This window comes from Diabrotica undecimpunctata, chromosome 5, assembly GCF_040954645.1.
Source record: "Diabrotica undecimpunctata isolate CICGRU chromosome 5, icDiaUnde3, whole genome shotgun sequence".
NCBI classification, from domain to species: Eukaryota; Metazoa; Arthropoda; class Insecta; order Coleoptera; family Chrysomelidae; genus Diabrotica; species Diabrotica undecimpunctata.
Window position 1 is genome coordinate 107,225,687 of NC_092807.1, and position 23,269 is coordinate 107,248,955.

General features: G+C 32.9%; 2 protein-coding genes across 3 annotated transcripts in view; one reads left to right on the top strand and one right to left on the bottom strand.

Moving 5' to 3' along the window:
• LOC140441658 (SEC14-like protein 2) overlaps positions 1-23,269 on the bottom strand; it is a 123,857-nt gene that overhangs the window by 95,051 nt on the left and 5,537 nt on the right. The window lies entirely within an intron of this gene.
• gudu (Armadillo repeat-containing protein gudu) overlaps positions 1-23,269 on the top strand; it is a 74,015-nt gene that overhangs the window by 48,382 nt on the left and 2,364 nt on the right. For both annotated transcript variants that reach the window (XM_072532520.1, XM_072532521.1), the window contains 3 exons: positions 2,438-2,671; positions 5,407-5,694; positions 22,076-22,398. In XM_072532520.1, coding sequence (XP_072388621.1) covers positions 2,438-2,671; positions 5,407-5,694; positions 22,076-22,398 — 845 coding nt within the window. The remainder of the gene's footprint in view (positions 1-2,437; positions 2,672-5,406; positions 5,695-22,075; positions 22,399-23,269) is intronic.

Below are 23,269 nucleotides of genomic sequence, written 5' to 3' on the forward strand. Positions count from 1 at the left end.
AATTAAGCAACATATATTGCAATATATTAAACAAAATTTAAAACTACACTCACCTTAATGATTAATCATACTAACTAGCCTTAATGATTAATTAAAGAAATACTATTCCTCTAATGTTTTCTTACATTGTTATTTTTTGCATTTTGAAATAATTTTTACTTGTTCCATCTTATTTATTGTTAACGAACGTGCTCAAAGATATTTTAAATTTTAACATGCATTTTATTGAATGTACATATACATCAGCAATAATGTTATTTTAATATTCAATTTTATTTATGTGTATAATCTTGTAATTTCTGTAAGTATTGTAAATCTAAGTGTACGTCAGTGTTTTGAAATGTTTGTTTTTTACAGTTACTCCAGATGAAGCTATAAATGGCGAAATATTGAGCTTTAGAAAAAACAAAGATTTTTATTCAATATAGACCACATACCCGATATTTCCAACATACTTATAATATATATATATATATATATATATATATATATATATATATATATATAATACATATATATTACATATATATATATATATATATATATATATATATATATATATATATATATATATATATATAATACATATATATTACATATATATATATATATATATATATATATATATATATATATATATATATATAGAATATATATAATATTAAATATATATACAAAAGGAACATTTTTATTCTCGAGAGAGGAAGAGAGAGAAAATATATTTTCTATCTCTCTCTTACTCATTATCTTACATATGTAATTATTTCACCGATTCACTCCCGTACAAATTTCCAACGTGGAGCGCGGGTATAGAAGTATAACTTCAAAAGTCTCTTCGTAGATTCCAGACAAACCTTTCACTCTATTGGAAGAAATAAATTATTTAACGAAATCGAAAATCGCATTTTTGTGTTAATCAGACTAACAAAAAGGACTATGGGATGGATCCCAAAATAAAAAAAAACAAAAGAAGGTTTTACAAACACAATTGTAATAGAAACAAGAGTGCAACAAGGCGATTCCCTGCCAACCACAATATTCAATATAGCAGTAGAAGGTACAGTCAAGACCAGCGGAATAAAATAAACTATAGCCCACTTTTCAACAAAAATAGTAGCATATGTATATGAAATAGTTCGTATGGCAAGAGATAAGCAAAAAGATTAAAATAAGCATTAACATTGAAAGGAGTCCAAAAATGTCAAAAAACAGAACATTTTTTTTTATTAAAGAGAATAAATAAGGCATAATCAAAGACAAACTACTAAATTTTTTAACATTAATAGTTTATTATTTTTTTTAAATACATACTGATCCAAAATTATCTAAATTTCTTGTAAATATTGTCATCAGTTTCGCCAGTTACTGCATTTATAATTATTGTTACTGATGTAACTTGTCACATCAGTAACAAGATACAATACTTGATGTTGATTGTTACTGTTAATCGTTTAAAACACAGGTAACATATTTCAAACAACAATGACACTGCATACACTAGGGAGATTTAGAGGTAGGAGCGCGAGCGACCCTTGGCCTTCGCATAGCAAAGCGTTGCTACAACAGCAGCCACGATCCATCTAACCCGCTGCATTGACTATTCGAATAAAAAATATTACCAGTTTTCCATTAAAGCCAGCTTCTATACTGGCGTTGTATTACTTTTTTCGTTATAGTAAAATACTAACGAGAGCGTCACGGAACTAGCGCCACGAGAAGGCTTCACGGGTAGCGTCACGAAATAGCGGTTCATCGATTCACTACTCTCGATCAATTAGTTTCTAGTTATCATATATTTATTTTAAGCAGGTTTAGATTAAAAACTGCATTAAAAATAACTAACAAATTACAGTCATTAAATGAGAAGTAAAAAATGAAAAGAATATCAATAAAAGATTCGATTAACGATTGTCAAAATTTAAAAGACATAAATATTATCCAGTTAATAACAATATTGAATCATCTTTTTAAATGTTTATGGCACTTTTCATTTTAAAATAATTTTTATATAAATAGAGTTATTATTTTTAAACATTTAGTTGATATAATAATTAAATTTACTATGAAATGATATTTATTTATATTTTATTATTAATTTAATATTTTGTCTAAATTTGACAGGTCTGTCAAAAGTAAACAACGTATGCTTTGTTAATATGTTAGCAGGTGGCGTTAGGAGAAAATAATAATTTATTAAATTCTTTTAATAAAATATAATTTATTTAAAATATAAATAATAAATAAATATTAAAATTACTTTATTTAATTTTAAAAATATTATTTAAAACTAGAAAAACATAGTATGAAGCTTCGCGCTAGACTACTGTACCGCCCACTGTACCATCTTTTTTTAATTCAACAAAGGTCAAAAAATCATTCACAACCATTACAATTTTAATGTAATTTAAACGTTAAAAATCCTAATCAAAAATTCTAGGAATATCCAGCTCTCCGAAGATACTGCTCCGAAACCATATTCAGATGTGGAGAAAACGCTCTGATTAGAGATATGGTAAGAGAAGCGGGTGGTCTAGATCCTTTGGTCAAGATGGTAAGGGATCCAAAAACCAAGGAAGATAAACCACTATTGGCGGCAGTAACTGGAGCTATCTGGAAACTGGCTATAAGTCCGCAGAATGTCGAACGCTTTGATCAGTTAAAAACGGTCGAGGTAAGTCTTTTGAACATTTTATAAAACTCTCTTAAAAATAATTACTTAATTGCAAAACTTTTAACTAAGATTAAGAGAGTCTCATACTAAGTTGTCTTGTGCTGCTTGAAACAAGTTGTTGCGTGTTTTATATTTAATCAATGGCATCGTTGGGATTGGTGGTAGTAACATGTGTTTTCACCAAATTTCACTAATCTATATTCTTTTCATACTTGAGCATTAAAACTGACAGGATACCTCTCCTTGAGAGTTTTCAACATAGACTAGGGAAATTCCACACAAGAGGATACCTGGATATCGAAAGAGACAATTTCCTAACAAACAAGTTAAACTTACTCCTACGGTGATAAAATTAACATCATCTCCTGTAGAGTGAAGAAGGCGACAGAAACATATTAACTATTTAGAAGAGCGACGATTATGCTTTAAAATAAACATAAAAAAACACTAAAAGAGCAAAGGGAACTAGAAATCAATCAATCAACAATGCCAAGACTTAATTTGGACTACAGTAGAAGAAACCAAGTTCTTTGTGGTGGATTTTGTAGATAGATTAATCTGGCTAGAAAATTGTTGCCAGATTTAAGTCTTCGTGTTGTTGGCTGGTGATTATAGAGTGAATCTCGAGAGTCTTCAATTTGTTTCTTTCGTTCTAGATGTCTAGCAAGTTCTCTACTGATATCACTTGATGTAATACTAACAATAGTGTAGAACTTAGTGATAAATGTGGGTCGTAGACATTTATTGGTGATTATTACTGACTCATAAAGTTACATATGTATGTCTAGTTTGTACTGATACCTCCTGTTATGATGCAGCATATTATGTAGCTAAGACACAGATTAAAATACTATAAAATGTGCGTCTCAATTTTGGTTAATAATTTTGCGAAGATTATTGTTTGTGTTCGTTAGTTTACATTTTAGTTTTGTACAACATGTTTCAAACAATAACGTGAGAACCAGAGTAACATCAAGGTATTTTAGGAAAATGGTATTTTGATGCCACCTGCATTTTGAGTTCTTAAAATGTTGGTTTTGGTTTAATTCAAATTACTAGAAGATATCAGTGCCAAAGATTCAGATATCTATAATATCCAAAACTCTTTTATATCCAAATATATTAAAAAATACTAATTTAAATCCTAAATTGTATTTTAAATAATAATCTGTATACAAATTAAAATTATTATAAAATGTCCATATTTAACGTGGTAATTTAATTATTTCGTTGCTTTCCTGGGTACTTTAATTATTAAATTAGCGTTTTTGGACCAGTCGTAAGAGTCATTTATTGTGAACAATAAACATTTTTGTTCAAAAACAATCTAAGCTACATTTCTTGTTTGAAACATTTTGTTCTACGGCGTACATATTCTGGGTAGATCGATGTTTTTAGTTCCTTCCCCCCTACAAAGACGTGTTTTAGGAGGAAGTCCGAGGATAGGATTGTAAACTTTTCTGTTTGGGATCCCAAAATTGACATTTTCAGCAAAAATCAGCTTGTTCGTCTAGTTTTCAGAGGTTCAGTGGCATTTTCGTTTAACGACTGGAATAATTTGGATTTTTTGATTTTTTGTATTGTATGTGAAAGACAAGTTACATTTTCCTAATATTCTTTATAAAAAATAACGTATTCAAAAATATCAAAATTTCTGTAATGTACTTTTCAGTCTTTAAAGAGCCTCTACGTAAAGACACCAAATCCATTGTTGCTGTAAAGGAAATTCCACCCCAAAACATCACAGAGCCTTCAAACAACATCGTCTCTCTTATGTTGCATTGTGCATACCGCTCACTTGGTCGACAAGTGAGCTCAAGTTCTCTATATTTCGTATCCACGACATTTGTTTGCGACCTACTCCTGTTTTGCCCTCAATCTTTCCTTGGATAATTAGTTGAGGGATTGCGTATTTTTTTCCGTTCAGGATATGGCCCAGATATCCAATTTTTCGTACCTTGATTAAGTTGAGTAATTCTCTCTCAGTATTTGCTCTTCTTAAAACTTCCTCGTTTCTCACCCTATCTCTCCATGGTATGCGGATCATTCTTCGCAAGTCCACATTTTAAAGGTATGAACTTTTTATTGGAGGTTATTTTTAACGTTCATGTCTCCATGCCGTATAAGAATATGGACCATACTTAGCATTTCATCATCCTGTAGCGGAGATTCAAGGAAAGATTGCGGTTACATAGTGGTGGTTTAAATTTAATAAAAGCTTGTCTTGCTTGTTCGGTACGACATTTTACTTCTTGTTAAGGATTGCATTGGTCATTCACTATGATTTATAAGTATTTGAATCTTTTCACTTGCTCGATCGGAGCGTTATCTATTTGCAGCTGTACTCTTAAAAGTGCTTTTTTTTTCTTATTGTCATGCATTTCCAGCATTTATCTTTAAGCCATATATTTTTCCTACGGTATTTATTTTATTTAGCATAAACTGCATATTATGTTCGTTGTCTGTAATTATTGCGGTGTCGTCGGCGTAAAGAATGTTATTTATCGGGTACCTGTCCTGTATACCGCACTCAGAGCCTCCGCGTGCCTCTGCAAAAACAGGAAAACTAGCAGCAACAAACAAATAATAGGTAAATCTATATTTCTAAGCACAGGTATAAGAAAGTAATATATTTTTATTATATTTGACTTACTGTTCAAATCTTCAATCATTTTTAACAATATTGAAGTAGGTACCGATGTAAAATTATTTATTATTAAAAAACGTTTTTCCAGAGCCTAGTAACATTATTGGAAAACGTCGAGGAAGACGAGGGCGTTCTTAGCAACGTTGTTGGCGCTCTTGGCGAATGCCTAAAGTTTGAACACAATCGACACAACCTGCTGAGAGCTAATGGTATACCTCATTTAGTAAATCTGCTAAATTATACCTATCCCCCTCTCCTCGAAAACGTTCCCATGGTCTTACGGGAATGCGCTGAGGATTATGATTCGATGCGGGTTATAGAAGAACTGGACGGAGTAAGGCTGATTTGGTCATTGTTAAGAAATGACTCGCAAAAGGTAAGATTTAAATTCCTACATATAGTTATATTTCAAATTTCTAGCTCTTAACGATTTGAGGTAAGAGAACAACGCATTCTCACCAAGCGATAAATCTCATTTCATTTTTTCATTGTGTTTATATCCGGTGATAATTGAAATGACTAATTTGTTCTAGTAGATTATTGTTAATGACTATTATTGTTCTTTCTTCAAATAAACTTTAAACACTTACGGTCACGCTTATCAGTAAAGGGGCAGCACGGGTTCTGCGTATTTTCCCATGTTAAATCCCATAAGAAATCGCTAAGGACCATTCTGCTCATTTTTGGCTCATTTCGTGGTGGGGGTAAAACGGCTCATCGGATCGTGACGTGTGAGGTATCGTAGGAAAGGGGAGGGGGTAACGAATACGTTAACATAAAAAACAAAGATGGCAGCGTTACCAAAAGGACACTAAGGTTGTAACGCCGAAACGGCTTGACGTACAATAACGTGCAAGGTATCGATGGAAAGGGGAGGGCTCAACAAATACGTAGACACAGAAAAAAACATGGCGGCGTATTGCCAAAAGGACACTAAGCTTGTAACGTCTAAACGGCTCAACGTTCAACAATGTGCAAGGTATCAATGGAAAGGTGATAACGAATATGTAAGGACAAAAAACAAACACAAAGACAATGACAAAACGGCACTATATCGTTTCTCTGTTGATGTTAATCAGATTACTACGTGTAACACGTTAAATGAAAGATGAGGGGATATCCAATACGTTAACACAAAAAATAAACGGAAAGACATTCTCAAAACGGCACTATATTATATCCCTGTTGCTATTGGTCCGATTTTGACGTGTGAGACGTCAAATGAAAGAGGGTGGGATATCGAATATGACAACGATAAAATAAAACATGGCAACATTGCCAAAACGGCACTATGTCGTATCTTAGTTGTTATTGGTTCAATTACTACGTATGAAGCGGTAAATGGAAGAGGATGGGCTAATGAATATTGTATCGCAAAAAAACAAACACAAAGACGTCATCACGTCATTTAAAGCGACATTTCACGTCAAATATCACGTCCTGCGTCGAACGTCATGTCCTGCGTCTAATGTCACGTCATTTACATTATTTCACATCAAATATTACGTCCTGCATCGAATGTCACGTGTTGCGTCGAATGTCACGTCATTCACGTTATTTCACATAAAATGTCACGTTCTGCATCGAATGTCGCGTGTTGCGTCGAATGTCACGTCATGGGGAGAGGAAATATGTTAGCATAAAAAATAAAGATGGCGGTATTCTCAAAAGGACATTGCGTCATACCTCAGTTGTTATTGGACCTATTTTGACGTTTATGGTATCAAATAATGAGATTGGTTTTAGTCAGACAAATCGCATTCTCACGCCATCTGTTAGCTACAGCCTTTAACTATGTCCAAACCATCTAGCACCTATATGTCATTCAGACTATCGCTTTTTGTACTTCTCTTTCGAATTCAATCAACATACTGGGGAGGTGTCGTTGAAAATGATATAATGTACAGCAACGTATGAGGTATCAGTAGAAATAGAATATGATTAATCGAAGAACGTATCCCATTCTTACAGTATGTCCAAACCAGCAAACATCCACTATAATATAGAAGATGATTGATTACTACTATACATGGATCTCCTCTAATCATACACCCTCTCTTTGTAAATGTACCATTCTTACAGTATGGCAAAACCATAAAATATACACGATATAAATATCAGCTGAACGATCACTGCTCAACAAGGATCTTATCAGAACGATAACTACTATACATAGGTCTCCACCTAGTGTACGATACATGTCTATTATTTCATATAAGCATATAGTTTTTAGGAACATTACTGAAATCAGATGGTATTGCGAGTTGCATACTATATTTTCTCTACGACAAGTTGGGTAATATTAAGTGTTTCGGTTGATATTGTATTTTGGGTCTCTGGTAAAAAATAGAAAATATATTTGGAAAAAAAACAATTTAGCATAGCACAAACAACTGTTTGATATCCTGGCATGAATTAGAGCCCTGATTTGTGTATTATTGAACATATGCCTCCTCTAAATATTTCTATTTTTTTTCTAATGCTGCTATCCAATTGGTCACAATTTTTTTGAAGTCGTCGGACCACTGTATTAGGAACCTTCTCAGACCTTGCTCATCTGCACGTAGTCTCCATTCAAGCAATATTTTTGTCCATTTGCCGGTAACGGTAGTCAACCTTAAAAAAAGGACTTAAAACGATTCTTCGGAAGCCTAGTTTCTGTCGACGACTTTGTCTCACTATTAATTTATAAGTCTATACTATCAACACCGGCAATAGTGTACAGTGTTCCAAATGGCGATACATATGTTTATTATACATTGATTTTTTTATTGCTTCTGAAAATTCTTTGATTAAGTTACTCGTGTGACCATATATTTTTTAGAGAATCTACCAACAATCAGGTCAAAAATCTACTAAAAACTACCAAATGATACACGCATGCTGCATTCCGCATTGCAAAAAAATGGTTTATGCTTTAATGTGTCTGAATCTATCTGACGTGAGAACTAATAGTAGCGCCCTACGCCTAAATACGCGGTTTAAATGTTAAATTGGTATGATAGACCATAGTTGTCGTGATTCAGTACTTATTTTCCGTTTTTTTCTCATACTATTTTTACTAAGAAACCAGGAATCTTCATCTTGACAATTTCATTTGGTATCTTTTTCAAAATAAAAGAGGATTTATTCTAATCATTTATTTTCATTTATTTACATTTACTATGTATAGAGTACTACATCTATCTGTATTATATTGGTTAATATTTTAAAGAATTTTAAATCTTCCATTGATTTTACCATATTGACATTAGGGATGAAGTTAGTACAATACTTTACAGAGTACCAACAGTTGGTACTCTAAAGCATTTAAAGAATTTACTGGTAAATGTCAAAACATGTAAAAACTACTAGAATCTACTAAAATTTTTTTCCCTACTAAAAGTTTTTTTATTTACGTCGAAAATCTACTAAAAAAGTAGTTTTCTGCTAAAAAGTAGTTTTCTACTAAATACTGTCAAACTGATACTCTTATTGCTTAGTTTTTTTACGCTGTATCTGGATACACGCTAACTTGTACGATAATCAAAGTGTTAGATTCACGCTAACAAAATGTCATCAAGCCAGTGGCGTCATTATTTATTTTAGCGTCTGCTGTGACTGCATTTTTGGTACACGCTAATTTTCCGATTTTTTGCTGTGTTAGTTCGTTTGATAGACAAATATTTATGATTAAGGGAAGGAAAGCAGAACTATTGAGATGTCTCAAATTTAATTGTAATAAATCAACGTGTACTTATATAAAAATATATATTCAGGTTAGCAAAATATACATTACAGCTAGACAATTCATTATGTAAGTTCTAAAACATACATGAAGAACACATTTAACAAGGGTGTGCCGAAGATTAAAAAATAGTTAGGTATATCGCTTAAATGCACATAGAAACAAACCAACAATAATAAAATACACAACCGTACTCCAGTGATACGGGAATACTTCACGTTTCAATAATATGATGGTGGTGTGGCAAACACGGGACAGTCACAGTACAGCGTTGTCGATACTTTATAACCTTGTACTAAGTCTCTTTACCTAAATGTTTGTTTTGATCAATTTGATTCGTAATAAATATATATACCTTTAATAAACTGTATTTATAAATACATAAATTAATATAGCCTAATAGCTTTAAAAACTAATTATTTTTGTGTGTGCTAAAATGCCTAAACATCTAAATAGTCGTTGTCGAGAACTGGTTGCTTGGTTAGTAGATCATTTTGAACAAGAACGAAATAATGGCGGCATTTTTTACCATTGAATGCTGTAAGAAAGGTAATTTAAAGAATTTAAAATATATAATTTTGTATTCTATATATTCTTTGGTAGTAAGCTAAAACAACTGCTAGGAACGAGAGTGACTAAAAAGGTCGAGAAAAAACTTGGGCTGTAATACGTACCAATAATGAAAATGTCACAAGAAAATAGAAAATCTAGTTTACATAAACACATTAAAATGTACTTAAATACCTATTTAAAATATCGCTACATATAGTAGAAAAACTGGTTAAGTAATTAATATAATAGATAATTTATTTATTACTTGCTTATTAGCACCTGACGTTTAATTAACAAGTGATCCTTGTTTGGCTATTATTATGAAAAATTACAAGTGATTATGTATCTATAATTAAATATAATGAAATATAATTATTAATTGCCTTGATCATAATCATCTTTTATACCTACACATAAGATCAAAAAATAAAACCTACCATTAATAAATAAGTAAAATAAATAGTAAAACCTATCGTTTAGATTTGAAGATAGATAAAACTTTATTTAAATAAGAAACCTAATATACATATAATGATAATGAAAGTACACTATAAATTTTTGAAATCGATGGTGAAAGTCCCCAACCTCCTATATAAATTTTTGACCATTTTATTTTTTTACCCTAAATTAAAGATAAATATGTATTTTTACTGTTTACAAGCTCCTATGTCATTATTTCAATAATTAGCCTCTTTAATCTTAATAATTTGCCTCTATAATCTTAATTGGCCTGTATAATCTTAATTGGCCTGTATAATCTTAATTGGCTTCTATAATATATATATACAGTCCATCTAATTTACTTACCGTTTCACGTCATTATCATTAACAGAGATCGAAGTTAACATAGTTGCCAAAGTAAAAAAAATCCTGAATCCATTTTAAATCACATAAGTCACATAATTATTGCAAAAGTGGATTATACAACAAAACAAATTAATATTTAATGTAAATAAATATAAACAAAACAAGAGTTAAAAATTAATCTTGTTAAAAACAATTTGAGTCGCTTCTATGAGTCGTATAAAGATGTAAAATGTAATACTTAAACAAAACAACACTTTTTTCATTACTTATTTACTTTGAAATGTTTTGTTACAACTAAATTTTGAAATGCTTTTTTCTTTTTTCTTCAGATTTATTTAAATTTCGATTTTCTGATCGATAGTGATTAGATAGAGATCGATTAGTGAATCAAAGAAGCTACCATCTCTTTACAACGACTATTTAAATTCTTACGTGACATTTTTGAAATACACTAATTTAGTTCTAAAAAGAACATATTTTATTAAATAGGTAAAAATATAAAACAAGAGGTATTCACTTTGAAATTCAAAATAATAAAGTACAACACCGCAACTGTCAAATAAGTGTTACCAATTTATGCCAAAATATCACCTTCGTTCGATTACAGTAACAGTGTGTCCCGAACAAATTTTTTTCATAAAAACGCTTTATAATGCATTTATACAAATTAAATGAAACATATTATTGTGTATTTCTTTAAGTTAACATTAATAGAAATCTTTAAATATTATTTCTATATAATAAAATATGTCTAGTGGCTGTAATGCCAGTGTACTCGGTAAAGTGATTCTAAAAAAGAACACACCGACCGCCTAAATATTTCGTGTTGGTATCATATGACCTCACTGGCTATGACGCCGATGACGTGCAACGGTAAGTAAATTAGATGAAGTATAGATATAATCTTATAGATCGCAGCAATATCGTGAATATCCAGGATCTCCTATGTCATATTACTCGTGTTGTACTTCTCCAAACTCTTACGTCAGTTCGCCACGGACGTTGGAGTTTGAGTAAGGCTTTTTTCACCTAACCTAAATTACTATCACCTTACATGTAAACAGATTCAATGTGCATTCAACACGTGAATTTATTTGGTTTCGTGAATTTAAATCTTTGCTTTTATTATTATACCTACTTTTTATAGTATTCGTATAATAAACAGTTCCATAGTTTTCGTATAATATTCGTATAATATACAGCTTATATAGTGTCAAACACGATGTTTAGAGATTCAAATAGGGGGTTTACATCAAGAGGTCATGTGTTGGTAAATTTGGCTCGAAATATTCAAGTTAATAACGATGATTGCCTACGAAGTTTAAACAATCTTGGTAAGTTTAGATATTTTATAATATGATTGTAGCAATAAATCTAGGTATTAGTTTTGTTTTTCCGTTTTTTTTTTATTTTGTGACATACCTAAATTATTGATTTCTAATTTTAGACTCAGTGGCGCTACATACCGTTGAAGATTGTGGTAATCAGAAGGAAATCGATCTTAATTGTATTAACAGTAGGCAAATAAATAATCACACAGTAGAAAATTGCCATGAAAATTCAGTTTCTACATATCGTGAGATAAACAACTTGGAATTAGCTGATAATGATCCACAAAGTTCAGTTATTTTGGGTATGCAATTCTGAATGATTTTCAGGCTGTAACCTTTTGTTAATCCAATTTTATTTTATTTTTTAGAATCAGTGGGCAACACATTACCATCCAGCAAATTTTCTAGTAACACGTTGCTACCCAGCGCAGTTTCTAGGAACACGAAAACGAGGACGATAGTAAAAATGAAAATGCAGTTACCATGAATTATTTGGTAAATGAAAACTCTGAATTAGTATTAGTCATTGACAAAGAAAATGATCCTGATTTTTCTCCCAATAGTACTAACTGTAGCAATGACACCTTTAATTAAGAAGAATTGCCTGGTACTTCTGTTGCAACTGTTATAGATACACCGAGTGTTGAATATACTACAAGAAAGAGGAATCGTGAAGCAGAACCTCCAAAGTGGAAAAAAACATGAAGCTTAAAAGAGAAAGAAAAATTTATGAATATAAAGATAGAAGAAAAGAAACAATAAATAAAGGAATAGTTAAAGTCGTAAAAGCTAAAGAAAGAAAGATTGGCCCTCGTTGTACCAAAGAAATCTGTAACAAATCAAATAAAGGGTTTTGTCAAATTTTTTCCGATGAAGTTAGAAACCAAATGTTTGAACACTTTTGCGAAGTTCTGTCTTAAGATGAACGAAAAGCCTTTGTTTCGTCATTAGTAGACTCCAAAAAACCTGTCCAAAAACGAAGACCAACATCTGGAGATAGACGAGAGAATAGTTTTCATTATCACCTAAAAATAAATAATGAACAAAAAGAAGTGTGTAAGAAAATGTTTTGCAACAGTCTATTTATAAATAGTTGGTATTGTCAGAACTGGGCGAAAAATGGAGAACATGGGATGAGATCTGATAAAAATATTTATGATACCCCTTCCACTTCTCGTAGTGGTTAAAAAAGAAAAGCTTACACAGAGAAAACTGCAAAATCAAAGTTTGCCGCGGAATATATCGACTCATTACCTAAGCTTGAATCCCACTACTGCCGAAAGGACAGCAGTAGGCTTTACATAGAACAAATAATTTCTTCTTTTGAACAGTTGCAAAGGTTGTACTTAGAAAGATGTAAGGAAACAGGACAAGAAGGACTGACCAGAACCAGTTTCAGAGAACTTCTTGTTTCAAAAAATATTTCACTATTTACGCCTAAAAAGGATCAGTGCGATACTTGTCAGCATAGCGTTGGTAATTTGTCTGATGAAGATTCTTCTTCTTCTTCTAATGGCGCTACAACCCTTTGTGAGTCTTGGCCTGCTTAACAATGTTCTTCCACTGTCGGATACTTTCCTTCGCCACTGCCTGATGTTCATGGTTTTAAGATCCCTCTCTACGTCGTCTATCCATCTTTTACGGGGCTTTCCTCTTGTTCTGTTTCCTTGGGGCTTCCATCTCTGGACTACTTTTACAGCTCGATTATCAGGCATTCTTTCTAGGTGACCAGGCCAGTTTAGTCTTTGTGACTTTACAATATCTGCATTAGTTCATCCAGCTCGTGGTTCATTTTAATTCTCCACGAACCATCGCTTCGTTGGGTTGGTCCAAATATCTTCCTTAGTATTTTGCGCTCAAATATTCTCAGTTGATTTTCATCAGTGGTTGAGAGGGTCCACGTTTCACATCCATATGTGACCACTGGTCTAATTACTGTTTTTTAGATTCTAAGTTTAGGCTCACGGTTCAGTAACTTACTTTTCATTAAGTCTTTGTATGCATAGAAACACTTATTATTATTACCGCTAAGAATCCGTGCTTGTATTTCTTGACTGATGTTGTTGTTGTCATTTATTATTGAGCCTAGGTACGGAAAAGTGGAGGCATATTTGTAGGTATGATTGTCTACCTTCAGATTCTCATGTTCATTCAATTTTGTGCACTCCATATATTTTTTTTTTGCTTTCATTTATATATAGATCAAACGTAGCAGCTTCTCGTTTCAGTTCTATAACTTTTTCACCTAATACCCTTTTGTTGCGGGTTATTATGGCAACATAATTCGCATATGCGCATATTTGCATTGATCTTGTCTGATGAAGATTATATGTCACATATCAGTGAGAAACAAATGGCTCGGGCAGAAAAAGAGAGGGATGCGGAAAAAGTTGTACAAAACAAGTGCAAAATCCTTTACCTTGACATGCAGGCAATAAAGCTGTCACCTTGCCTAAAAGCATCTACATTGTATTATAAAACAAAACTTTGCCACAATTATACGGTGACAACTTAGCAACAACATATCATTTGATATGACAACGTTGGATGTCATGTACTACTGGTGGGACGAAAGCGAAGGCGAGCTGAAATCGTCAAATTTTGTTAGCTGTTTGATAAACTATTTAGAGGAGTTAATTTTAAACTGATTTCCTGTAGTAGATCGTAAAATAGTTATTTGGAGCGATAGCTGCGGCTACCAAAATAAAAATAAAATCCTTAGTAATGCTCTTCTGCAATTTGCGGCTTTGAATAATGTCACAATACTTTAAATACCTGGTTCGTGGGCATACTCAGATGGAGTGTGACGCAGTTCATGCAACTATTGAAAAGAAATTAAAAAATAGAGACATCTATTTACCCCACGAATACCTATCAGTTACTAAGGAAGCTCGACTGAAACCTTTTCCTTACAGGACCAAATATCTCACTTACGATTTTTTAAAGATTTTTCTGGACCGAATTATGAAAGGTAATGAAATAAACTATAAAAGAAATATATGCACCTAATACTACTCTTGTTTAAATTTTACTTTTACAGCACTTTTACGAAACTGAAACGTCGTGCGAAAAAAATATCTAACGACCCGTATCCACAAATGTACAAAGAAAAACCAAAAATAAATGAATCAAAATTCAACCATTTGTAACAGCTTAAAACTGTTATACCTCTTGCGGCTCATTCTTTTTACAATAACTTACCACGTTAAACTATGTTTTTATTATTGAATAATGATAATCGAACTGAAAAATATAGTGAAATGCGAGTTTTTTGTTTCTTTTGCTACCACCTATGTCATTAACTTTATGACTACTGATCGGTACCCTACCTCCTATGGCAATTTATAATTATATTATTTAATACATGCCAGAGATTTCTTTATGAAGTTAAACTAAACTGATTTCCTAAAAGGGAGTAATGAAAAAACTAATAATAGTTTGTAAAACTTACCTAAAATACAGTTTTTATGCTCTCCTGTAAAGTTGAGTATTTTGACATAGAAGGTTGTGAACTTTTACCATCGATATGTTGTTTGAGCAACGTTTTAAATTTATTGACAGTAGTACATTTTTTTATACATCTTTTAATTTTTGTTAAGTTTGTTAAGATTAAATAAAAAAAAATTGATGAGCAATGGTCAAAATGAAGTTGAATAATTGTGTTATATACCATGATTTTGGTCTCCTGACAAATTTTGAGATATTTTACCCATAAACCACGTTTTCCACCTGTTTATTTCTTAGATTATGAGCTTTAACAACATGGACATAAAGTACTTCGCTTGCCTCCCTATCATATCATCCGGAGGTAAACCCTATCGAAAAAATATGAGCTTTAGTAAAAAGTAGAGCGGCAACTGATAATACGACATTTAATATAAATGATGTTGAGGATGAAGATATTGATTTAAATTCAGGAATAGACATCTTAGAATCATGCGAGGAGTCATAACTAAAGCATTCTTGTTTAGACAAATAAATATATTATTTAATTAGTTTAAAAAACTACTTACTAATATTTTTTGTAATGTTGAAACCCTTCCTTTGTGGTAATGTTAATAAATTGTAAGAATTAAGGAATTTGTTATTTACCAAAGTACACCTAATATTTTACGCATTATTTTGTCAAGTGCAAGTGACTATAAACTTTATAATGATTAAAATCTGCGAAAATAAAAATTAACAAATTCATTCTTCATTCTAATTGAATATACTTATGAAAAATTATTTTAAATCTACCTGTTTCCGCCCGCCACTGGTAGAAACAGTCAGCCCACCTGAGCTAAACACTACGTCACGTTCCCAAACTTAAATTTGTTGCACTCTATGTTCTTGTATGAAAGAAGTTTGCGTTAAATTTTGTTTTGCCCTGCACGCTGAAAACCCTAGATCAGCCCTGTCCTTATGCATTATTTTATTCTACAAAAGGTTTTATTTTGCCTTTTGTCCTTGAAACTTAGACGAAAATTATTTTTACCAAACCATTCGCAATATGTAATAAACATTTTTATTTATCTTTATTTATCTTTGATTTAATTCAAAACTTAATGCATTTCGCAATTAATAAAGCAATCGAATGAAATGCGCGTTGAATTTATTGCATTCTCAATGCAATATTTAATTTTGATTGTATTGTGAGATTAAGATTTTTAGAAACCTCACACTTTGTTAAGACATAGCTGGTTTTGATTTGAAATATATTTCAGTGTTGCTGAACGTTGTGCTATTTTTTATGGTTCGCAAGAAATAGAAATTTGAAAGTTTTTAGTAGTAGTTTTATTTTTTTTTATTTCATAGATTTGTATCAACCTTTAGGGTTGTTACGGATACGTATAAATATATTAAATCAGTTCGGTGAATTTACATGGGTTAGAGCAGTGGTTCCCAACTGGTGGTCCGCGGACCCTTGGGGGTCCGCGAGGTATGGCTGAGGGATCCGCAAGATATAAAAATAAATATATGAAGAGCCAGGGAGAAAAACGATATAAGTCCATTTTGCAAATTTTTTTAGGACAGCGAAAACAAAATGTTTCTCTCTAAATCTTTAAAATTAATAGCAAACTTAAAGTTATATCAAATTTTAAATAATTGTTAACTATAATTTTGTTTATATACCTAAAAAAAATATTTTCGTGTAAGACAGATTCGGCCTCCCCTCTTCACCACCCCTGGCACTGGAACTAGATACTACCATCAGCAATAATTCTATGCAAGAGAATGTTGAGTGACGCGGCTGTTAAGATAATAAGTACTGTTCCGCTCTCCGCTGTATGGCCAATAACATTGAAGATACATTGCTGGTCAAATTTAGCATGAGCGATATGTTTGCTCTTCAATTGGACGAAAGCACCGACATATCAAAAAAAGCAATAATGTGTTTTGTTCGATTTTTGTGCGAGGACCAGATATTGGAATATTTTCTTTTTTCATGCGAACTACTTCATACAACAGCAGCAGATATTTTTACCGCATTGAATGATTTTTTTAATAAACATGACGTCACATGGACAAAATCTGTGGGCTTGTCTACGGATGGAGCAAAATAAATGGCTGGCCACAAAGCAAGACTTCAAGCTCGTGCCAAAGCGGTAGCTCCTGAGGTGAAATGGATACAGTGTTGTATTCATCGTGAAGCCTTGGTAGCCAAAACATTGCATGAACCTTTGCAGAAGATACTTAACGAAGTAGTTCAAATCGTTAATTATATTAAAACTCGACCTCTGCAATCCAGATTATTTTCTTTGTTGTGCAAAGAGATTGGCAGTGCGCATGAACACCGTTTTATTCATACGGAAGTAAGGTGGCTCTCTCGAGGGAGAATATTGACAAGATTTTTTGAAATTAGAGATGAAGTTCGTGTTTTTCTTCTTGACACCAAGTACGCAGATGTTCTCACTGACTTTTCTTGGCTTTGCTCAACTGCCTACTTAGCTGACGTGTTTGAACACTTGAATGTATTAAACTTAAGTTTGCAAGGGAATATGTGCACATATTCAAAGTTGAAGAAAAGATCAGTGCTATGGTAAAAAAGTGCCAGCTGTGGGCGGCAAGGATTAAAAACGAGTCGTTCACTTCTTCTTCTTACGTGTCCTATCAAGTCCCCTTGACGTTGGCGATTAACATGGCGAAACTGTCTCTGTCTTGAGCTATTCTAAAGAGTTGCTCAGCTTTCCTCATTCCTGTCCACTCCCTGATATTTTTCAACCAAGAGGCCTGCTTTCTACCAATTCCTCTGCGTCCTTCGATTTTATCCATCATAATAAGTTGAAGAATATTATATCGGTCTCCCCTTACTACGTGTCCAAAATAGGCCATCTTTCTACATTTGATGGGTTTAAGCAGCTCGCGAGCAGCATTTGCTCTATCAAGGACTGCCACATTTGTCAGTATAGCTGGAATAGCCGTCCATGGAATTTTTAGTATACGTCTGTGCAGCCACATTTCAAAGGCCTCTAGACGATTAATGGTGGATATTTTTAATGTCCATGCTTCGACACCGCATAAGAGGACTGACCAAATGTAGCATTTAACCATGCGCTTTCGAAGTTGAAGTTGCAAGTTATCATTACAGAAGAATGACTTCATTTTATCATTTTATCTACGTTGATCTGGATCTAGTTGTTCAGTAATATGGCAACCAAGATAATTAAAACTGGACACTCTTTGAATTATATGACCATCAACATATAATCGTGCATCTTGATGTGCTAAACGGCTAAACACCATGTGTTTTGTTTTTGAACAGTTTATGTTTAGGCCAAACTCTCTTCCCACTGTATCAATGGCATTTAAAAGGCATTGTAATCCATTCATGTCATCACTTAAAATAACTGTATCGTCTGCATATCTGATTGTATTTATCAGAATTCCATTAACCCACGCCCCATTCCAAATTATGCAGCGCTTCTTTAAATATTCTATCTGAATATAAATTAAATAACAGTGGGGATAGTATACAACCCTGTCTGACACCTCTCTGTCGTTCACTAACTTTCCTAATTTGAAACAGTTCTTGGAGTCTGCAGAGCAGAGTTTACCTGACCCGATAAAGATCAACGCAGCCGAGCACCTACGCAGCCTAGCCACGACTTTTAGGATATACTTCCGTGAACCTGACCCTGATGATGGTTGGATTCGAAATTCTTTCAGCTGTCAAGCAATGGAACAAATCCAAGGCCTCACAGAAGAAGAACAAGATAAACTTGTGGATTTATCGAGTTGTGGTACGATGAAGGACATTTTTCATGGCGAGAAAATAGCAGACTTCTGGGCAACAGCACGCAAGATTACAAAGAACTTGGAGACAAAGCCATGAAAAGAATCCTTCCGTTTGCAACAACCTATCGGTGTGAGCAAGCATTTTCTTCCATGTGCTTCATGAAAAACAAATATAGGAATCGGCTTGACATGCGATCGGATTTCAGAGTGAAAGTTTCAAGTTTGGAACCTAACATTACAGAAATAATGGATTCATTAAGAAAATTTATTAAAATCCTTTGTAAAAGGTATATATTTTTCAAAAAAAAAAAAAAAAAAAAAAAAAAAAAAAAAAAAAAAAAAAAAAATATACCTTTTACAAAGGATTTTAATAAATTTTTTTAATATATGGTATACAGCCAAATACAGGAACGTAGATTCCTTGTGGATTCATTAAGGTTAAATTCAACGTATCTCATTAATTGAGGAGTGAAAATTAAAACTTATAATGTACTTGTGTAGATACTCTGTATTTTCACAAATAAATCCTAAATAGCATTAGTTTGATTTATGTTTTCACATATTTTGGCTCTTTTCAGGTAACTTTAGGTTTGTTTAGGTCTTTAGGAAATAGTGGGGGTCCTCGTCATTGTAGTACCTTGATGAAGGGGTCCTTGGAAAAATTTAGTTGGGAACCTCTGGGTTAGAGCAATGATTCACCTGATCATCATCATCAACAAAATTATTATTGTATAGGTTGGTATCTTTCAGTGGGTAACGACCATAGAAGGAGAGCCGTTAGTCTAATATTAATATTTAAATTTAATCTCTTAATGGAAGATTCCAATTCCCTAATAATTAATTAACTCTCCCTTAATATAAGAAAATAAAAATACAGTTCCAAAAAAATATGCGTAAGGTCTTTTCTAATTCGGTAGAAAATTCTGATATATTTTATTGTTTTTTCGACTATTTCATGGTTCGCAAGAAATAGAAATTTGAAAGTATTTGATTGTTTAAAAATAAAGAATAATTTAGTAAAGGATATTGACAGAAAGTTACTATTATGTGGTTAATAATGCGTATACACATTAAATGCGATTAGTTTCATTGAAAATAAGTAAATTATTATACGAGAGAAATTTCAGGAAAGTGGATAAAATATTATTAAATCCACATGTTGCAAAAAAAAGTAATTTTACATAATATAACAGTAACATTTTTTTGTGTTATAAAGTTGAAATTATGTTAAATCAGTTTCTTCTTCTATAAGAAGATGATAAAATAAAATACTTAACTTACATATTTATACCAGCGAAGTATCAAATTAATGTAATTTAAAACTGGTGAGACACAACCTTGTCTTATTCGTTTCTCTATCTGTATTACCTAAGAAAATTTGAGAGGTATCTTAATTGTATCCTAGGTATCTATTTAAGGAAACATTTATTTTAGATTCCATTCCAAAAGAAATTTCAAGCACTTCAACACATAAACACTTGACTTCACCAAAATAAGCTATCGAAAATGATAATAAATTTCTGCAGCAGATTCTACAGAAGTGTTTCCAGATTCAGAATACGTAAGCTGGGCAAAACATTTTTGTAATGTCTGTTTGAACCGCAATATCCCTCTGCACAAGTTACAACGACTCGTTCTTAAAAACGTAACGGAACGGCTTTTTTAAAACGCATGTTTATTTAATTCGTTTAAAACTTTTTGGCATCGATGACCAATAATTCGAGTTAAATTTCTATCCGGCGAGTGTCTTTTTTAAGTTTTGAAACAAAAAGAAGTCACATTGGCTTAATATGGAGAATATGGTATATAGAGGAATAGTTCGTAGCCCAATTCGACTAATTTCGTCACGACGATGGCGAAGGTATGAGCCGGTGCGTTGTTATAGTAAAAAGCACTTTTTTCTTCGCTTCGCCAAATGGGGTAGTTGTTCTGCAATTCGGCGACGTAGGATTGGCCCAATAATTCGGCGTAGTCAGGCCATGTGACCGTTTTGACCTTCTCCAGGTGGTCTATGTAGATCACCCCTTGTGAGTCTCAGAAAATGGTGATCATCACCTTTCTTCGCCGATAGTCTTCGCCTTCCTTGGAGCACGTTCGCTAGGTGCCGTTCACTGTTTCGACTGCTCCGTCAGTAGATTCATGTTTCGTCGATGGTTAGGAAACGACGTAAAAACTCCTTCTGATTGCGCTTAAATAGCGTCAAAGAATGCTCTGAAGTGGTCTCACGGTTGCGCTTTTTGTCTGGAGTGAGCAAACGCGGCACCCACCAGGCCGACAGTTTTCTCATGTCCAAAATTGTATGTAAGATCGGCCAATACGAGATCGTGGATTTCTGTCACGTTATCTTTCGTGGTAGCTATTTTTGGGGCACCGAAGCTTGGCTCATCAAAAACCGACGTGCAGCCATGTTGAAACTCGAGAAAATAATTTTTGACGGTTACCATCGAAGGGGAAGAGTCACCGTACACAGAATTCGAGCGCTCTTTAATTTCGCTACGCGATTTCCTTTTAAAAATAAGAACCGAATCACCAATATTTTTCCATTTTTCTAAAATCAGCGGACTTGCCCGATTTCACATGCGGTCAAAACAAAATTACCAGTCCGATTCGGCTAAAAATTTTAACATTAGTCTCTATAAAAATGTATTTAGTATGTATGTATGTATTTATTAGTTGTTTGTGAGAGAACGGTTCATTCTATAGAAAGTGCTAATAAACATTTTTGTTCAAAATTATCTTAGCTACATGTTTAAAACATTTTTTCCACGGCGTACGGATTCTTAGACGTAGAAGCTACAGAGTCTTCTTAAAGGCAGCCTTTAATACACTGTGAATGGAAAGACTCAAAATAACCTATTCATTAATCGACCAAACAGATGATCCGAAGTTGTTAAATGTAACAAAAGAAAACTGAACAACAGGCTCCCGCAAGGCTCAGTACTTATTTTCGACCACTTTTTCTTTAGTTCAATTAACAGTGTCATGATTTTACTCAAAATAGGATACTTTTTTAATTTGTTATTAACACGAACCTTTTGCCAAAACGTGGCTGTAATAATCTAATCAACATTGTTTATATCGATTTTAATAAAAAGCGAAATAAATTCGAATTGTTGTTTTAGGTTCAAGCTAACGCCGCTTGGTCCCTTGTCCCTTGTGTAAGATACGCCACAGACTCCGGAGAAATGGTTCGCTGCTTCGTCGGAGGATTAGAACTTATCGTGAATCTTTTGAAATCCAACGACAACCACGTTCTAGCGTGCGTATGTGCAGCTGTTTCCGAAGTTGCTAAAGACATCGAAAATTTGGCAGTTATGACCGACCACGGAGTAGTTCCACTATTGGTTAATTTGGTGAATACAGATGACGTGGAGTTGAGACAACATTTGGCTTCAGCTATTGCTTATTGTTGTGCGTGGGGAACCAACTGCAAAATGTTTGGAAGGTATACAATATTATCTTTTATAGTAGCATAATTGCATATAAAGTGGATAATTATTTCATTTCCAATGGCTTTACAGCTCAAATTAAGCCTTACGTCTTGTAATTTTTGTCTGTAACATGAAAGGCTTACTTCACTACCCCCCAAATTTTAATGTCACATCAAGCTTAGGGCTGTTCAATTCAGTTTTCCTTCCCCTTCGTAGCTTCTCCTTTGGTCTTCTGCTTGACTATCTAGAACTCTTCTTGAAAATATGTCGTCATCCTCATCACATAATTAATCCACCGTAAGATATGATGAAGTATTTTTATAACTACTTTCCGTGTCTGGAACACATCACTAAGACGTATATTTTATTAAACCACAACTGTGCAGTTTAACTGGACCGGTCTTTACAATAAAAAAGATCTTCATAAGGGCACGCAGTATTATTATCTGTACAGACTAATAAATAGTCTGTGCATCTCTCCACAGACACAACAGATATCTTCGATATAGCCCCAATTGACTGAAAAGTAATACTTCTGCAACCTATAGGTTTATACATCCACCGATGTGTGTAATATAACTCACATCCAGGTGCGAGTGACTTTTATGATGTATAGCATTTTTCATATAAAAATGCTTACGCGTCATTCAAGATTTACGACGTCAGAACCCCACAGCGTTGTCAAAACATCAGAATAGTTAGAAGTGAGGAATTTTTAAAATGTCAACTATTTGTCAAACTATTATATTAACAGTAAATACACTTAGTTTTAAGACTACTGCAACACACTAAAATCCATTAGAAAACATTTTAATACAAAATTATATATTCTAACTTTTAAACTTACCTCTTTTAGGGCTTTAATAGTAAAAACGTCCCGTCATT